We start from the raw sequence: 18,645 nt of genomic DNA, 5'->3' as shown, positions 1-18,645 counted from the left end.
CTATTAACAATAGCATCACTGAAATACACTTTCCTGTTTAAAATTCTCTACTGATTCTCCAATAGTTATTTCATTATAGTTTTACTCACATCTTCTATTAGATTTCAACAGAAACCCTTTTAAATCAAGGGGAAAAAAAAAAGTCCCAAGTACAGGGACATGCTTCTAACCATTACAGACAGCAGATACAATCTAATAGAAAAAAATATATAACTAAACACCCCCTTTTCTTCCAAAAGAATGAAAATATTTCTATCTCCAGAATGATGACGCATTCCAAAGTCTGTCATGCTTTAAATGGGGGTAGGGTGTGTAACTTCTCCTTACTTGACTTCATATCGCTCGCTGCCTCATTCTTTTGTATTGCCAAACCCTGATCATGCTTAATCAGATTATATTAGGAAATCTCCCACTTTTACGTAAAAATAGACAATTTTAAAATATAAATAGTATCATGAACACCTATAAAACAATACAATTTATAACATTTCAAATGCGATTGTGGATGTATAAATTTTCTTCCTCTCTTAATAACTCATTTTAAGCAAATACTATTACTAATGACTGGACAGAGTCCTGGAAGGAAAAAACGTCAAAGAATAACCACCATGACACCTGCTCTGGCTCAAGAAGTTCCTTAACAGCAAATCATTGCCATGAGCAGTACCACTGAAAATACCACTATACACTTGCTCTGTTTCCATGCTCTCTCTTAGGCCGCTCCCATTCTGGCTGTGTCCAAAGATAGGTTACCGTACTACATGGATGCTTGGTCTTTCACTATAGAGCTACCCTTATATTCAGATCTAGATTTTACATAACACTCCCTACCTCTAAAAGCTCATACAGAATCATCATAAAAAGCAAATACATTTGGAGGTGTAATTAAGATTTTCACTGTTTTATCTGTAGAAAATGTAAATAATTTTGATTTGCAGTTATCAGCTATTACTGGAATGATGAAATAACAGCAAAAAAACAACGTAAAACTTCAAGTGACATGTAACTACTGAATGTACTTTCTAACTCATGTGATAGCAGTAAAACCATTCCATTCAATCATGAAAAAGGAAACAAATTACTTTTGTAAACACACCCACCGTGTCTTTTAAATATCCGGCTGACAATCTCACATACATGCTGCTGTATCTTGGCTGCCCAAATAGAAAAACTACCCTGAAACCATCACAAATAAAAAGTACATATATAATTCATATGCGACGAACACTCCATGTAATATAGGCGATCATTCCATGTAATATAGGCAATAAGCACTCTCCTATCTCGTCCAAATATAATAAATTGTAACGCTTACAGAGCAAAAAAGTAACTACAGCTACACAAAGCATTATTGTACTGTGTTATCTTGTATTTCTTTTGCTTTAGAAAGATTTAAGAGTTCAGAAACTGAGAAGGATTACTTTGATTGCCATGATAAGAAAGGGGAAAAAAATGGCTGGAGGCAACACATTCTGCTGGCAATCAGATGCAAGTACTATTAGTTTGACAGAAATTCAGGTTAAAGAAACTGATCATCTGGACACAAGCTTAAAGTTTTAGCTGCTACAATCAAACACTGCTTGTTTCTTCACTGAAGAATGAATTTAAGGCTCATATGGGAAGCGGTTATTCAAGCCCACACAGTACAGGTTGTAGCTTTAAATGGGAACTAATGTGAAGGTTAATCTTAAGAGGTAATGCAATTCTCTCAAACATGTTAAAGAGTTTACCCCTATAAACATTTTTTTAACATGAAAACAGGATAAAAAAAACCCACACATCCCTTAAACACCTACAAACCTTCAGCATATCACTGTCATAGGTATAGTCTATAGCTGGAGAGATACGCTGTGAAAATATCTGACTCATCATAGTCCGGTAGGCCTTTCCATCCACATTTGCTAAGGTATGGTGGAGTACTTCATGGAGTTCAGACTCTTCCATTTGTGGTGGTGGAAGGTGTTCACTTTTTAACAGCTCCACAGCTGTTGGTCGGGCTGCAGGATCATGATTCAGGAGCCATGTAATAACCGATCTCTACAAATTAAATCAAATTTTTACAGTTTAGAAAAATTTTATGTATTAACAATACTTACAAACTTCATAGTCATATCACATTAATAAAAAAACCTATGAGACTCTACAGGGTACATAATAAGCAGGATCTGAGCCTTTGGGTTAGATGTTCTTTGCTTATTAAATTCTAAATAACTTTCATTGTGTTATTATCTGAATTAATTGTACTAAAGCACAAAAAATATTAGCAATGTGCCTCCTGGGATGGCAAAATACGTAGTATCCCTTTTCGTTCCATGTTATGCTAGTTCTGGCATCTCTTCATCCAAGTTAAGAGAAAGCAGAATCACATGCACAACAGCAAAGAATTGAGAGTTACAGATATTAAAGAAGTGGGAATCTTCCTGGCATGCTCAAGTAAACAGAACAAGATGGAAACATTTTTATGGTACTAGTAACAGGTAAATTACAGTCAATTTAGCTTGCACATTCTGTTCTGTGACAGATTTCTTTCAGAAGTTTAAGTTGAGATTTAAACAACATAGCTGCCATTTGTCTCAGCCTTCAGTAGTCAAAATTGTCCCTCAGACCTTAAGAGGTATGCCAGTTCTGCACTTCTTCATGACAGTATACAGGGAATTTTGTGGGTAAGTGTATTTCCATGTCAACTTAGTATATTCTTCCGAGATTATTTTTTTCCTTATTACATGACATTAGAACAAAGTAAGAACTTGGCAGAGATTGTATTTTTTGCTCACTTAATTTTAAATTAGTAATTAATGTTTTTGACAGGGAATACCTAATAGTTAAAATGTCTTCAAAATTACCTGCTTCGCATGCTTGACTTCATCAAAGTCTTTAGGAAACACAATAGTGGGCTATTAAAGACAAACAAAAACCACATTTGAATTATAACAGGCAGTCCAGCTGGCTCAGGCTAGTCTTATTTTTAAGTTCTGAAACAAAGCATTTTTACTGCCCACTGGAAAAAACCCACAAACAAACAAGCAAAAAAACCCCCAAGAGCTAAAAGGAAAAGGATGTCACCAAAATGCTTTTATGATGTTTTGTACAATGAAGACACAACCCCTAATCACAAGCATTTACCAACTACAAATACCAACTGGTTCCTGAGAAAGACCCACCAGGTCTAAACCTAGGTGTACACTAAAGCCATGATGCCTTTATCTGACAATTACACCAATAATATTTTCTATTCTAAACATTAATTTCACAGATAGAACACTGATGGATGGCAATATCATTAAGGGAATCCACAGTGCATTAAGGGAATGTCAGTACCAGCTCCAATTTTATTCTTCACTTTTCATTATGTATTTTATAAACTTTTTTTTAAAAAAATACTCCCTGGGGAAACATTTTTGCTATGTTTTGCATCCTTGTACTTCCCTTAACAAACTAATCGATGCACAGAATTAGTATCTTTTTTATCTGTGTACTTACCAGTCTTAACTGACCAAGAACAAAGATCCTTTCTGATGCAGTACTCATGGGATGGTAAGACATTTCAAAAAATATTATACCCAGACTGAACAGGTCCACTTTCTAAAGGAAAAAAAAAAAAGGAAACTTAAATGTAATACCTGTGAATTCTCTGCAGAAGATGACAGCAGAGAAAAAAAAAATAATATTTTCGCTAAGTTTTAGAGTGTATTACAGCTGGAGAGAAGGGTGGTTTTTTTGTGAGTCTGGTTTTTGGCTTTTATTTTTTTCATTTAATTTTCTGTTAAATGACTCCATTACGATTTGTTAGACTTCAACGCTTTCTATCATCACAGCACTGCCATGACATAAAACTCCCACTTTGAAAACATTCTTGCTTTGAAATTCAGCTTGTCTCTGCAGGTAAACAGGTTCCTCTTTGATGAAGAAGTGCACCCCCACCTCCCAAAAATCACCGTATAGGAATCCAGGAGAACAACATATACTTCCGATGATGACATTTTACCTTAACTAAAGCCTGTAAGATTTCTGTCTTAATAATTTATAAAGGTCCTCTATGATTACCTACTTTCAACTCATTTGCACCTCATAGCACAGGCAGAAAAATTCACCTACCCACATCCTTCTAACCACTGGTCTCCTCTCAAAGGAGAATTTCTCATTCCCTTGCTTATCACAGCAGTTCCACCACATCCTGTTCCACTTTGAATTCACCTTTGTTGAGCAGGAATGACCTAAATTGTATGTGGTATCTTAGATTCCATGCTACCTCTTTATTAAGTCTACTGTAATCGTACCTGATTGTATGTGGACTTAGTGCTTCCTTGGACCTCTGGGCTGACATACAATGCGGTGCCAACCATCCCCGTCAAATTACCTGTGTGGCAGAAGTGGAGAGTACCAATTTCAAGAAAGTGGGAGAAAAATGCAGCATCAAAGTCAAGAAAAATCTCACTCATCTTCTGTCCTCATTTCTTCCAGGTGGGAATGCAGTCCTTATTGAGAGGGACCCAGTTGGAAACAAAAACAGTTGAGTATGCAAAACAGACAGTTCTTACCTTCACATGTCAAGTACCTGTGTTCTATCTGTAGTGGTTAAACCTATTACCTTACAGAATTGTAGTAGGTCAGCAGACAAATGATAAATCTAAATTTCACTTCCATTACACCCATCTTAAGACAGACAATGTAGTAAAAACTTCTCAGAACACAAAATTCAGCCTGTTACAGAAAATGTCAAAAAAAACCCAAACCCACCCAACCAAAAATCCCTGAAGTCTTGAAATTGTCCTGTACAGGCAAGAGAACAGTGCAGATGGAACAGATATACAGGATCTCTATATACCTCACCGTGGGAAAATCATGATCCGTGGCAGAAGGCTAGCAGTGGAAGCAACCTGATTTTTAGGGAACAGTCAAAACTGCTAGATTACGTGTAACATATCTACCCAAATGTTGTTGGCTGGTTTGTTCCCACCCCCCCCCCGTAAAGAAAGATTTTATTTTCAAAGAACGAATGGAAGTTCTAAGAGTATACAAGACTGCAGAACACAAGCCTTTACTTAAAATCATTTAGAATAAGCTACTATATAAACTAACCTGATGGGTCAGACATAGCACAACCATCAGAGTGATTTCCTTCTTGTTTAGAGACCACCTGAAATCAGGGAAACAGACATACTGTAAGTGGCACTTGAAATGCTTTGGTTGGCAGTACATGGTGTATATCTAGAACCTTAGAAAATAAAAAAAATTATGGCATTCACAATATTCAGTCCCATGAGCACTATGCTTTCATGTTTTGTTTTCATCTTTCGTGTTACTACAACACCAAATTCAAGTTTTTTTCATTCACTTTCAGCTGTACTTACTGCATTTGCTGGATGATCTGTAGCTAAACCAAAATCACCAATTTTGACATGATCATCTGAATCTAAAAAAATGTTCACAGGTTTCAAGTCTCTGTGGATCATTCCCTGTTACACCAGAACAAAGAAAAGAAAAGAAAAAACCCCACATACATTAAATAATTATATATAAATAAATAAATATTAAACAATAAACACAATTCAAAATAGAACTCTATAATAGACTAATCAATTGTATTATGTACTTTTATTCTGGTAGAAGTCTATGCATTAAGTATTATGCGTAAACATTACTGATGATTATTCTGAATTAAGACTATAGTATGTAGCCCAGGATCTAAAAACAGTTTCCAGTGCTACCAGATACCTAACAAAGCACTTTTAGAAGGTGGCCAGATTTTAGTGACAAAGGCAAAAATGTGAAGTGGTTCATTATAAAATTCAAGTTTATGATAAAACATTCTAAACCCCTAGAAAGGATTAATATTGGAAAGGGCAAGGAACAAACCTTGCTAATAAAACACCCAAAAAAATGAATAGAATATTAAGAAATCCATAGAGAAAGAGGCGTAATACAGGTACAACTGTCATATTTACTAACCTTTTCATGGATGTAAGCTAAGCCATCTAAAATCTCTCGGAAAAGCCTCCAAAGCCGACTGGTGTCTTCATATAACCCTTGGTCAATAGTATCCCTTAATGTGCTCTTTTCACAGTACTCCATCTTCAGTTGTGCATATGTATAGGGGACAGGGGGGAGGAATGAGCAGTTTTGTCAAGAAAACAGACCATCAGAAATATGCATCTGTGTGCATACTAATGCCTGGTTCTGTAATACTCAGTTCAGGAGCAAATAGTATCATGAAAACATGCAGTTATGTCGAATTTTCCCCAAGAGCTGTCTTTTAGTGAGAAAGCACACACTCACTTGTGAGTCCTATCCCATTTTCTGGAACAATGGTACAAGTCTGTAGAGTAATATATTCTCTAACATCAATGTCAAATCCAAGGTGAAACCAGTCAAGCCGTAATATATGTTTAACTTAAACTTTAAAGAATCTCAGGCTTTATTTCACTTGGTGTCTTAACTGCTTATGAGTACACATAACACATGCAAACAAGCTTATTAAAATCCAATTCCATCTAATTGTATCTTCCTTCCAGACAAGATTTAGCATTAAGTGCACTCTAAATAAACCGCAGATCACCACAGTGCGGTTAGCTATGACAGCTGACTTCTCCCAGAAACAGTCTAACTCCTAATACAAAGGAGATATTGTCAGTAGTAAAGCCTGAAGTTGCAAACCTGCAGGAATTTTATTTATATAACAGTGTCTGCTGTTAGGGCCATACAATGGCTTTGCAGGTAACTGTTTTCCATTAAAAGAAAGTGCATACGCAGTATATCATCTTTGAAGAGAACGAGGAAGTTTCCACATCTGCGAAATACAACTTCCCCTCTGTAACTTAATACAGTACAATTCAACTCCACCCTGGGAATTAACACAACAACCAAACCCAAGAACGAATATTCTAAACAAATGACAAGCACAAGGCAAGACAGCAGTTTGGAAGCCACGCATCCAAAAAGGTTAGTTGGTTGGATTGTTCTAAGGTTAGGTCAGGAGTTGCCAACTTTCACTGATACACAAGCAGCAACAATGGTCCCATTTCACATTATGGCACTACAAAACTTTGTAGTTCTCTCCAGGAACAACTACAGATGCTTGGAAAGCATAACGAGCCGTGTGCACTGCACAGTGCCTTCCACCAGCCAAGCCTTTCAGAAAACGAGTCCACTGCAAAAACAACATCAAACTTAGTCCATCTGCACTTTTTAAAGGTCATTGCTTTTCTCATGAAAACCAGCAATTAACCTCTGCAGACTGGAATGAACAGTATCATTTCTGCTGAAATTGCAAGCATGTTTGTACCTGAATATACAGGTAATGCACTGTCTGGATGACTGGTGCCTTGTCTTCTCCGTGGCTATTCTTTTCATTGCCTTCTTCATCCTTTGTCACAATAAAAGTCATAGAACAGTTAGTTACAGGAAGCTGTTCAGAGGGTTTTTTTATGCATATAACTATTTTTTAACGGCTGCAACACATTGATGAAAACTCGCCTTCTATGGCTACATTTGAGTAACAGCAAAATAATATATTGCCACTTCTTTAATGCCACTGCTTCTAAAGAAACTATAAAAACAGGTGTAACCTGACTCTCATTTTCTAAGCGGGAATGAGTAACATTTTGCCACCATTAGACACTGGAGGAAAAACATTCCAGATCTGGATGAAACCTAAATATCAAAGCGTATCACATTTTAAAAAATTTGAAATGAAAATATACAAAGCTTCCTCAGTAGAATTAATAATGCAAGCCCTGCCCCCAACAAACAATTCTGATATGGTGTATATATTGTGACAAAAATGCACTGCCCTATTATTAAATCATATATTGAAAGCTTTTTCATGCCACTGCACATTACAACAGAAAGAGGAAGAAGATGAAGCTTTTGTAAGAGCATTTTACAGACCATCAGGATTGGCACTGACAGATTCTAGATGCTGTAGAAAATGGTGCATTAACTTTTTAGTGATACAGTGCACTGATACTTTTTAGTGATACAGTGCAAGTGCTGTGATACAAAAATCTTAAAATCAACTAAAACCTTACACATTATTCTGACTTCCTGTCTCTTTTTTGACTGCTAGCAATATGCACTGTCACCACTTTGAAGAAGTGGCTAGGATGAGCAAATATATTGTTTTATATCATCTAAAAGCAGAACAGAATTTCAACTTTCAGAGGCTATTAGGCAATCCATATGGTTAACTGATAAATCATGTACCTAAAGTGTTAAACTTGCAATAACCACGCTCATGACTAAAAAGTGCAACCCACACTTAGCTCAATAAACACTATGGGAAACAGAATCCAGGTTAGCTGTATCAGATCTGTTTCTATGGAATGCAGTTCATGATGGCACAATATTTGCTCTGATGGAACGTAAGGTTATATGGTTCTGTACTTACATCTGAAGTGAAACAAAACTTCCCAGCTGACCTGTTTGCTTTTCAAAGACTATTTTACAATCTTTTCATTTTCACTAGCTTTATCTTTATACTTACTACAGGATGACCTTTACTGTTTTCATCCTCGTTATCAAAAATTATTTCACTGTCAGAATCTGTGGTTGGCCTGTTTAAAAAGAGAGAAAGAAAAAAAAAATACAAAAGTTTTGGGTACCAAGAAATATTTATTAAGAAATCTGGAAACTATTTGTGGAAAAAAAGAAAATCTAAATTTCTGCTGAAGACCTTCCATACGCCTTAAACAAAAAAACCAAACCAAAATCAAACTCAAAAAAGTATCCTGCTTGCAAAGCAACACTTCCTTTGACAGCCCAGTCTCTTAAAGGGAAGGTACATATGTGCATTAATAAAATTTAATTTCTATATTCAATAAGCAAATCAGAGATAAGTTGACTTACTTGCTTAAACAAAAAAAAAACACAAAAAACCGAACATGAGTGCAAGCACCACTCCACACAGAGGCAGGTAGCTGAGTATGTTAATAAAAAAAAAAAAAAAAAAAAAAGAGAAGAGGACAACTAAGGTATTTTCCAGGATTTGTAGTATTCCTGTTAGTGTTTATTAAAACCTTCACTCTCAAAGTTGGAAAAGGCAGTCCAACATAAACAGTCACACATTCAGACACAAATGGGAATAAACTTCTAGAAGCCGAAACCAAAATTTTCCTCTTACTCTGACAGTTTTTAAGCTACAAGTTTTGTTCTCCCTGGCCTTCTGGCTGCTGGCAAATACACCGTTTTTGAACCAGGGGACAGAACAAAAATATGGTAAACTACTTCTGACAAAGGAAGAGAGAATGATAGAACACAGTTGGAAAAACCCACTATGCTCATGTTTCCTTTAGTGCCAATCCTGAAGCCTACTTACAAAATTGAATGCGAGAACACCCCATCAACATCATCGTCGTCATCACTGGACTCCTGATCAGCTCCACTGAATTTGTTGCTGGAGGATCTTTCACATGAAGTACTCCACTCAACTGAACTTGTCAAAACCGGAGGAGGAGCATTAGCTTCCACATCATTTGTCTCCTCTGTGGTAAGGATGAAGACACTGGCTTTGGCGGACAACCTTTTCTCTTCGGTTGTTTCAGATGATGACACAGTGGGAACAGGACTTTCATGTTTTTCTATCCAAGCATTGTAATACCTCACAATGTTCTCATGGTTCAAGCGGGAAAGTAATGTTACTTCCCCCTTAATCCTCCGAAATTGCTTGCTGGCAGGGTTTATGCGGATACGTTTCACAGCATAATAGCAACCATCAAGCTTATTTCTCACCTGCAAAATTCAAATAAATCTAAAGTCAAATGCTTATAAATGCCTTATCAAGTACTGCCAGAATAATTTCATAGAAGAGAAAGTTTTCCTTCCACCTGGGAAATGACTACAATTGAAATGCAAGCTTCCCCATACTGATAGCCTTCTCCTCAGGCTCCCAGCAGCCTCTCACAAAACTTCCCAGCCTATTCAATTCCAGATAAAACCCACAACACAGGCACAGAACACTAGAATTTAACAAGTAAAACCACGCACACACCAAATATATTGTTTTGCTTCAGAGAACACAAACACATCCCCAAAAATGATTCCACAGAGGGAAATAATTTTTATACCATACCTTGATAACTGCTCCAAAAGCCCCTTTTCCAAGTAATTTTAGCTCTTCAAACTCATTGTAGTAGCGTGAAAATTGTCTTTGTGTTTCTGTGAAGAATGATGCGCTGGATATCTGACTGCTGGGTACAACTGTCTCGATGCAATCTATACCTGCCAAATCTGTAACAGGGATATCAGTTACCACAGATGGCAGCATGGGCTTATGGGGACAAAGCACAAGGGACTGTCAAATAAGCATCAGGAAGAAGATAAAACCTAAATAACTTCAAGCACAACTAAAACCTAAAATACACAAGTGCTCTGCTGTATAGAGTTAAGGTGTAGAGTTCAGCTCTGGTACAAGCATAAACCTCAATATAGTTTTAATAACTGACATCAATTATGCTGGGCAAAGGAACTAATTCTAACGAGAATGTAAGGGGGGAAGAAGTCTCATTGGAACAGTATCTTCCACAGACCAAGTTAAGTCTGACATTTACACGATGCAGGAAGGGACTGAGTTTACAGGTTTAATTAAAGCATCAACTGCTTCTACTGAAGAGACAACAGCTCCACTGAAGAGTCAGTCCACCCCAGCCAGTCATGGATATAGAAGTTAAAGACCATGCTAGCTTTTAAGTTAGTTAATATAAAACACTCATGCAGCCTTATGAAGCTCTAGCACTGCTCCATTCTTCTGTTACTGCAGGCACATATTCCACTTAGCAGAATACAGAAAGAACCAAATTTCTTACCATCTAAATTTTCTTCAGCTACAGGTGTCTTAATTCGTGGAATGTTTATAAAACTATGTTGTAACAATTGCTGAGGAGTCCACCTTTCCTTATCTTCCAAGCAAATGCATCTGTTAGCAAACCAAGAACAGGACTGTTCAAAGATCTATTCCGTATCAGGCTTAAATGCACAGAGAGGTCTCCTTATAGTCAAGAAACTACCACCTTTATCATTCAGATGGGAACCGGAAGCAAACCACAGACTAGACATCCACAGTAACACACAGTTTGCAGCAGGGCAGAGAAGACAGCACCAGACCTGTCCTCTTGAATCCCAGATTAGCAGCCTGAGCTGTGAGGAAGCAACCACCTCTTTTCTAAAAACTAACTAGCGACACGGGGGATTTAGAGTTCTTTCAAAAAACTGTTCAAGACTTTAAAAACAAAAAAAAGAACATAAAAGAGAAAAATACACAGGAACACAACAAACATACTTTTCCAGAAAGTCTTGGAAGTCAGCAGGTAAATTGGTAGGCACAGCAACTGGATATTCCTTGGTTACTTGGCCCTGGCTGAGTGAAAGCAGAAGCAAGCCCAGACTCCATACATCTCCTTTTTTTCCAGGTTTGCTGGGAAGACCATCCTCACTAAAACGAACTTTGGTTTGCTCAAAAACATCTGCTTTGCAGATATCAGCTAAGCGCTTGGAAATACTGTAATCTGTCACCTTAATGTTACCTTCAGCATCTACCAGGATACTAGAAGCACAAAGAACTTTGTGTACTACTGAATTATTGTGCAAGTAGTTGAGAGCTGACAAGATCTGGGTCACATAATGGCGTAACTGCTCAACTGGAATTGGAGTCTCTTTGTGTAAGTATGTAGAAAGGCTGCAACCACTTATGTGCTCCACTAAGATGTCCACCACAATTGAATCATCTCCTTCTTTAAGGTTCATACATTTATAATGCACTATGTTTGGGTGACTTAGCTTCGTCAGTGAGCTGAACTCTGTTTCTGCACCCTGAAGCTGTTAAGAGAAACACAACATAACATGCATTGTGTCATATCTCATGAAAACACCACTACTAAAATATGCAACACATACAAAATATATAACATTTTTGTTCTTCGCTAAAAAGGAAGTATTGTACACAAGAACAATTTTGGTCTCTGCCAGGTAAGCATGATTCCCTCTTTCTTCAGAATTCAAGTATTTTATTTATGCATACCTGCAAATGTACTGTCTTGCATTTGTATTATTGTAAATGAACTCCTGAATACTCCAACACACCCATCTTCTGTGGTGCAGATACTCAAAACACTGGTCTTTTCTAGCTCATCACCACCCTCCCAAGTTTAATATAAACTAGCAGCCTCAGGGAAAACACTGAGCTTCACCTAACCTTCAGTATGCTAAATGCAAAATAAGGGCATTACCTGTTTCTTACACTTCTCAACTTTTTCCATTTCATGCGTGGTAAGAAACCTTCCCATCTTCTTTTGCCAGTGTAGTACCCACTCATATATTAAAACAAAGTCTCCACTGCGAATTTCCAAGGCATTGTAGACTGATTTACCAAGCTGTTCATCCTTGCCTGTATACAGAGAAGAGGAACAGAGCTTCTTTTGTTTCCTAATGATTTGATAAGAGCTCCTGCAAATTCTAAGAACACCAGTAAGCCTGCTTTCTACAATTTCAGAAATACAAACCTACTTACAGCTCAACAAGATCCACACCTACATGACAGACACGGAAATTATCAAGTCTGATGAGACTGAATGCTATGTAGCAGCAAATAAAAGCAACAGCACATTGGCAAAAAATTGCTGCACATTTTAAAGAATTTCAGGTTTTAATAAACAGTCTTCCTGCTGAGCAAATGCTGAGCTCTACACACAGTAACGTAATTGTTTTTCCTCAATAAAATTCTCTTTGCTCCAGAGACTTTCAGGCTGTTCACCCTTCCACTGAGGAAGTGCTCTGTTGAAAATTAACAATACAAACATTTGATGGCCCATACATATGGGCACATCCTGGAGGCCTTTTAGCTCTGAATGTCTCCTATAGTTGCCTGTATTGTTCTCTCCAAACCCACTGCTTTTATGCCACTGCTATCAGCAGCAATGGAAGGAGACTAAGTATGCATTTCTAACCCTGTGCTTATTACTGGTTTCAGATTTCACTGAAAGCTAAATGACTTCTTGTTTGGTAGCCTGCATAGCTGACAAGCTAGCTATTTAAATTTGAAAGCATACAGTTTTCAGTATTATTTTAGTTATGTAGAGAACACAGTGTTGAGAAGGTGGGGTGGGTTATTTTTTTATGGCTACTCAGTTATGCAATTGTAGCAGGAGCAAACTTTTACTTAAAATAGTCCTAAGAAAATATAAAATATTTATCACAAAGTAACTTTTTATATTATTCTCTCCCACTCTTGACTGTGCTATTTCATGATTCACAGTATTCTCTCCACCCTTGCTGCTTGTTAACATTGCTTCAGTTCCCCCTCTCAAAAAAAAAAACCACACCAAACCACCCAGTATTTCAAGCAACAATTGTTATTTTTCTTACCTAGACATTTCCCTTTATGGACAGTAAGTTGTCCAGCACCACTTGTGCTGAAGTTCAAAACTTCATAATTCCTAGAGGACTCTTCGTTATTACTAACAGAAAGCTGGCGTTCTCGTCTGCAATGTGAACAGAACATTTTTCCCCAACAAAAAGGTAGTATCGTTGCAATCCCCAGTCCCTAAAGATACCAATTCTGCAACAGCATTAGCTTTCAGAGACTTGTATCCAATGATAATAACCATGTTTCAAAAATACTGAGTTAGTGCAGATACACGTCTGATTAGAAATCCAGCATTTCAGTAGCAACATCATACTGCACTTGGTCTCTTTTATTTAAAGCCAGGAACCTTAGAAGTTCTGCATCTTAGGATGGCATGCTGAGGCGGTGGGGTGGGGGGTGGATAGAAAAAAAAAACAGTCAACATACTACAGCTCTGAAAAATATGTCAGTTTGACTTGATTAGCGTTCTCTTTCAAAACATTACAAAAAGCAAATATATGCAATTCTGGAAGTTTATTCCAGCATTAGCTTAGTTATTTTTCCTAACTTAAAATGTGTTTCCCCATTTGCCTCCTTTACTACTCTAAACTCCTCCTTCAAGAAAAGGCAAGTTTTGCAAAAAATTTTCAAAGTCAGTATGATTACATATAAGCAAGTAAGATATACATATGTATATATCTTGCATAAAGAGACCTGAGAGAGCTAAACACATCTAGCTTTTGTTTAGCTCTACAAACATGGCACCACAAGAAGTTTCAATGTTTCAAAATCCTTTTTGATTATTTCACCATTGCTAACTGACCTTTTTTTTAATAATAATAACACAGAATGTTAAGAATTTGTGTGGAAAATTACTAAGTCCATTGTACGTGTTCCACGTTAAAACACAGTAAACAAACTTGGGAGACATTTACCTTGTTCCACACACAGAGTCCCTCTTTGTGTTATATTACAATTAGTAAGAGATAGATTTACAGACTACAAACGCTATTCAGAAACAACTCCCGATATGACTCGCGATAGGCAAATGGAAGAGATGACAGCAAGGGTCACGTATCTAGTGTTGCTGATAAATAATGTGAAAATAAATTTTAACTCTACAGACAACAAAAAACCCAGGAATACACTATTTCCATTAAAACAACAGTCCAAAAAAGAAGTCATTGGCACAATCTGAACCAGGACATCTCCACTGTCCTTGACAGTTATATCAGCTATGAACATAGGAAACAGGGGTGAGGGTAGTAGTGGTTACAAAAAAACCCCAAAACAACCACCCTAAAAAAACCCCAACCTACCTGTATATCACCAATCCTAACCTAAATGAGTTATATACCAGCAAAAGAACCCTCCAATAATTCTTATTTTCCCTCCAGTAAGTTGCTCTGCAAATGCAATCAGCATTATCTGACTCTGCAACAGGGAATTTTACACTGGTGTGTCTTTACAGAAAACGTTTTGACATGAATGTGAGCTTTAATCTATTGTGCTATTCCAAAACATTCATCAACTCATTTTTTTTCCTGCAGCTTCCAACATACTTTTAAGAAACTAAGTAAGCCCTGAATATACCTTCCAATGATTGCCAAATACTTTCTAAGTTAAACTAAGGGCCAAGCTGACTCTTCTAATGGGAAAGTTATGGATAATTTGAGAACACATGGATTACTTAGACCATGCCAAATGGAAGTGGGGAAGTGGAGGGACAGGACCAAAACACTCAGCTGAGCAACACAGCACACTGCTCTCTCGCCTTCAAATTTCACTTTGAGATGTAATGGGGTGGGTGGGTGTGTGTGTGTGTGCGGGAATCCACACACAAACCTGACATGCTTACTTTGAACGTCCAGCTGAATTTGGTCGGTGTTTACTTGTCACTCCATGTTCCAAACACCTCCCATTTACACTGGAAACAACTTTACATCCTGCAGTATCTTTCCTGTGAGAATTATCTTGACTCCTCAGAGCAGCTATTTCCAAACGTTCCTATGAGTGATGAAAAACACCAAATAAGTATGGCAACTGCTCCTATCCTAAAATTTGCAAGTATTTAACTACTATTCTACAAAATCACCCAGACCACAGAAGAAACAGGTTTTCACAATAAATCTACATATGAGGCTGAGGAAGAAGTGCTGAGATTAGAAAGTACAGTTCACTGCTGTCCCTGGGCAAGAGTGTAAAGCTTCTTTACAGTGAAACAAGGAACATTAACATACTAGCGTTTTTCTATGTCTCTTTGAAAATATCCATCTCAGTACACTTAAGATGATAATATATTGAACTACTTTCCCTTACAGTTGATTTTATTCCAGAAATAAACCCCATATAATCAAGAACCTATTGTAACCCAGATCTATTAGAAGCACTGGACGAGAAAAGATGTCCAGGACAATTCAGTCATGTAAACCTCTCAAATTTTCAGAAGCATATGCTACCGTACTGGGAATAAGCTATTGTGATGGGTTTGGTACACCTGCTTAGAAAGAATACCTGCTTGGCAATCTCTTTCTTTTTTCTTTCTTCTCTTTTCTCTTCTTCCCTTCTTTGAATCTCATTAAGGATTTCACGTTGCTGAAATGAATTTTGGTGTTGTTAGAGATGCAACAGTACACAGAATATAACTGTTAACATTACCCTGGTTTAGGGAAAAAAAAAAGCTATGATGATTTCAAAAGTGTTAAAGAGGACCTTTGGATCTCACAAGAATCAAAAAATACGAGTCACATTAGCTCTCCTGAGGAAATTAAAAGCATCAGTTGTATGATACAGGAGTACAAAGCTGTTGACAACAGAACATTACTCCTACTGACAAGACGCAACAATGAAGTTTCATACACAGAAAAGACAGAGAAATAAGCTAAACCGTTCCTTGTTTTAAAGAATTTTTTTTTTATTCTATCCACATTCCCACAGTGTGGAGACTCCACACTTCTAGTCTCCACAAGACATAGATGAATCCCCTCGTTTCCAATGAAGAATGTATGTGGCTCCAAGGTCTCTTTAGACTAAATTTATTGTGCTCTGGAGAAGTCTGTCATAGAGAACGTTCCAGTCACTAAGATGGAATGCACTTCATATATACATTTGCTTACACTTTTGTATAAGGACGTATTTATAAGTGATCCTCATCAGTGATCAGGAATCAAAATTTGTTTCAATCATAAGTAATTCTCAGGGTCAAAATCACATTATTAAAATATTACAACTGCAGCAGCAGATCATGTACTACATACTGATCAACTCGTACTGACAGGCCTGACCAGTTAATAATTCATAAAACCCCACTGCTATGCAGAACTACTTACAAAATAATGATTGTTTAGTTTATTAAGAATACAGGGTTATTCATATTTTAACTTCTTTTACCTCCTGCTCCTCTCTTCTCTTAACTTCTTGTGCTCTACGCAATTCCTCCTGAGCCAGTCTTTCTTTTTCTTTTTGATGGTTTTTCAGCATTTCTTCATGGAAAGACTTGGAAGGTGGTTTATTGTACTCACTGAGAAACGACTGCACATGGTCAGCAAGTTCAAATATCATCACCTGAAAGAAAATAAATGTGAATGACACGCAAAGTTCAAAGAACAAGTAGATTGCATAGTAAAATAATACCCAACTTGAAAAAGCGATACAGCAGCACAGTAACTGCTGATTTTGTTACTTATCAGGGAGAATTTACCGTATTTCACTAATTTTTTGTCAGAATTATTTATTAATAAACTGTAACATAAAAATCTCTGACCACAGTAACAGAGGTGGCAAGTATTACTGAAAGACAGCCAACTTCAAACATAATCTTTTTCTATTTAAAAAAACCCTAAACCACCTTCCTTTTCTCATCTTCTTTTAGGCATATTTTTCTATTCACAAAGATACGTGTTTATGACACATGAGCTACAACAGAATAAATCCTTTGCAATTGTCTATTACTGTATCTGCAGGAAATGGAAAAAAAAGGCTTGATGCAGCAAAACTGAACAACAGGCAACCCCTTCCAAACATGTAAAGTTGACAGGCTTAGGAAACTGAAAGCAGAGTATTTATGATTCCATTTCAGCATATAACAGCTTCCACAGCAGTGCACTTCTTTCTTTTAAAAAGAGAAATGGAGCGGATCAAATGCGTACACCTGTAACATTTCCAAATAGTCACAAAAAACATACCATAAAACCTGCTTTCACCAAGAATTCAATATTTGCCAGTAATTCTTTGAATTGTTTCAGCCCTCAGCAACAATGGAAAAGTATCTTTAATACCAAACATGCCTGCAGACTTATAAAATCCCTTAAAATAGATCAAAGTTCTAAGTTTCTTGTGTTTCCCCATCTTTCTCTTTCTATCCTATTTGGGGAGGAAGTCAAGTATCACTAGTCCTAAACACAGCAGGAGAAAAGGCACAGTGGCATTGAGTGACAGTGCTACAGCCACAGAAGTCAACTGTTCAGCTGGTGTTATAATTAAGGTCTCTTGCCCATCAATTCAGCATTAAATGAACAAGATAACACAGAAAACCTCCCCGTGTAATCACTGTCTGCCCAAACAGGTATAGCCACTTGTAACATTCAAATTAATCTGTAAGGTGCAGAAAGCTTTCAGTTTTAGCGCTAGTATTGCTTTTCATACTGTGAAGTAACTCTAAGAATAACATGAACTTTTAAATATGCCTATAAACAGGGATAAAGCTTGCACTATTTATACATGCACTGTATTTTATGAGCATGCATATTGCAAACTTTCATTAATTAAAACATTCTTAAGGAAGAAAGTCTCTCCTTCCTTAAGAGAACGGCAACTTACACTTCTAATGTCCATGTGTTCCATTATGTTACACCACACACATTTCTAGAACTACCTGGGTCCAGAGTATATTTCTCACAGAAGTGAAAAGCTCTTACCTCTCCGCAGCACTGTTTTGCCAGTTCAGCTAGTCTGGATTTTAATTCATTTATTTTCTCATTTGACAAGCCTTTTGAATTTTTTAGTTGTATTTCAGGAACACTGGGGGACAGCAACAAAAACATTTGAATGTCCTCTTTAGAAAAATTGAGTGTAAAAAGCAACACAATGTTGACAAAAACAGTGGGTGAGGGAAAAGGAATGGAGTTCATAGTTACTTGGCAATTAGTCAATGCTCAACAAGCAGTACATAAATATTACATATACAATATAGAATAAAGCCAGAAATACTGTTTTATATTCCCTACCAGCAAACCTTCTGGCTGCAGATTACCTGTCAGTTATACTTAACAGAAGAACTATGAAAGAAACCCTGCAGACTCATAATTCAGCTC

General features: G+C 37.0%; 1 protein-coding gene across 1 annotated transcript in view; it reads right to left on the bottom strand.

Moving 5' to 3' along the window:
* The window catches only part of EIF2AK4 (eukaryotic translation initiation factor 2 alpha kinase 4), a 37,760-nt gene that overhangs the window by 15,968 nt on the left and 3,147 nt on the right, over positions 1-18,645 (bottom strand). The window contains exons 3-22 of the mRNA XM_080396429.1: positions 18,250-18,352; positions 16,724-16,897; positions 15,848-15,928; positions 15,192-15,340; positions 13,354-13,469; positions 12,219-12,376; positions 11,273-11,808; positions 10,800-10,909; positions 10,067-10,224; positions 9,314-9,726; positions 8,483-8,552; positions 7,283-7,363; positions 5,950-6,072; positions 5,352-5,456; positions 5,080-5,137; positions 4,278-4,357; positions 3,481-3,582; positions 2,844-2,894; positions 1,801-2,037; positions 1,101-1,176 (exon numbers count right to left, since the gene is read on the bottom strand). Of these exons, the coding sequence (XP_080252555.1) occupies positions 1,101-1,176; positions 1,801-2,037; positions 2,844-2,894; positions 3,481-3,582; positions 4,278-4,357; positions 5,080-5,137; positions 5,352-5,456; positions 5,950-6,072; positions 7,283-7,363; positions 8,483-8,552; positions 9,314-9,726; positions 10,067-10,224; positions 10,800-10,909; positions 11,273-11,808; positions 12,219-12,376; positions 13,354-13,469; positions 15,192-15,340; positions 15,848-15,928; positions 16,724-16,897; positions 18,250-18,352 (2,981 nt within the window). The remainder of the gene's footprint in view (positions 1-1,100; positions 1,177-1,800; positions 2,038-2,843; positions 2,895-3,480; positions 3,583-4,277; positions 4,358-5,079; positions 5,138-5,351; positions 5,457-5,949; positions 6,073-7,282; positions 7,364-8,482; positions 8,553-9,313; positions 9,727-10,066; positions 10,225-10,799; positions 10,910-11,272; positions 11,809-12,218; positions 12,377-13,353; positions 13,470-15,191; positions 15,341-15,847; positions 15,929-16,723; positions 16,898-18,249; positions 18,353-18,645) is intronic.

Source organism: Falco punctatus (genome assembly GCF_963210335.1).
Source record: "Falco punctatus genome assembly, chromosome: 7".
In the NCBI taxonomy this organism is placed as follows: domain Eukaryota; kingdom Metazoa; phylum Chordata; class Aves; order Falconiformes; family Falconidae; genus Falco; species Falco punctatus.
This window is presented reverse-complemented; position numbering and strand designations above follow the sequence as displayed.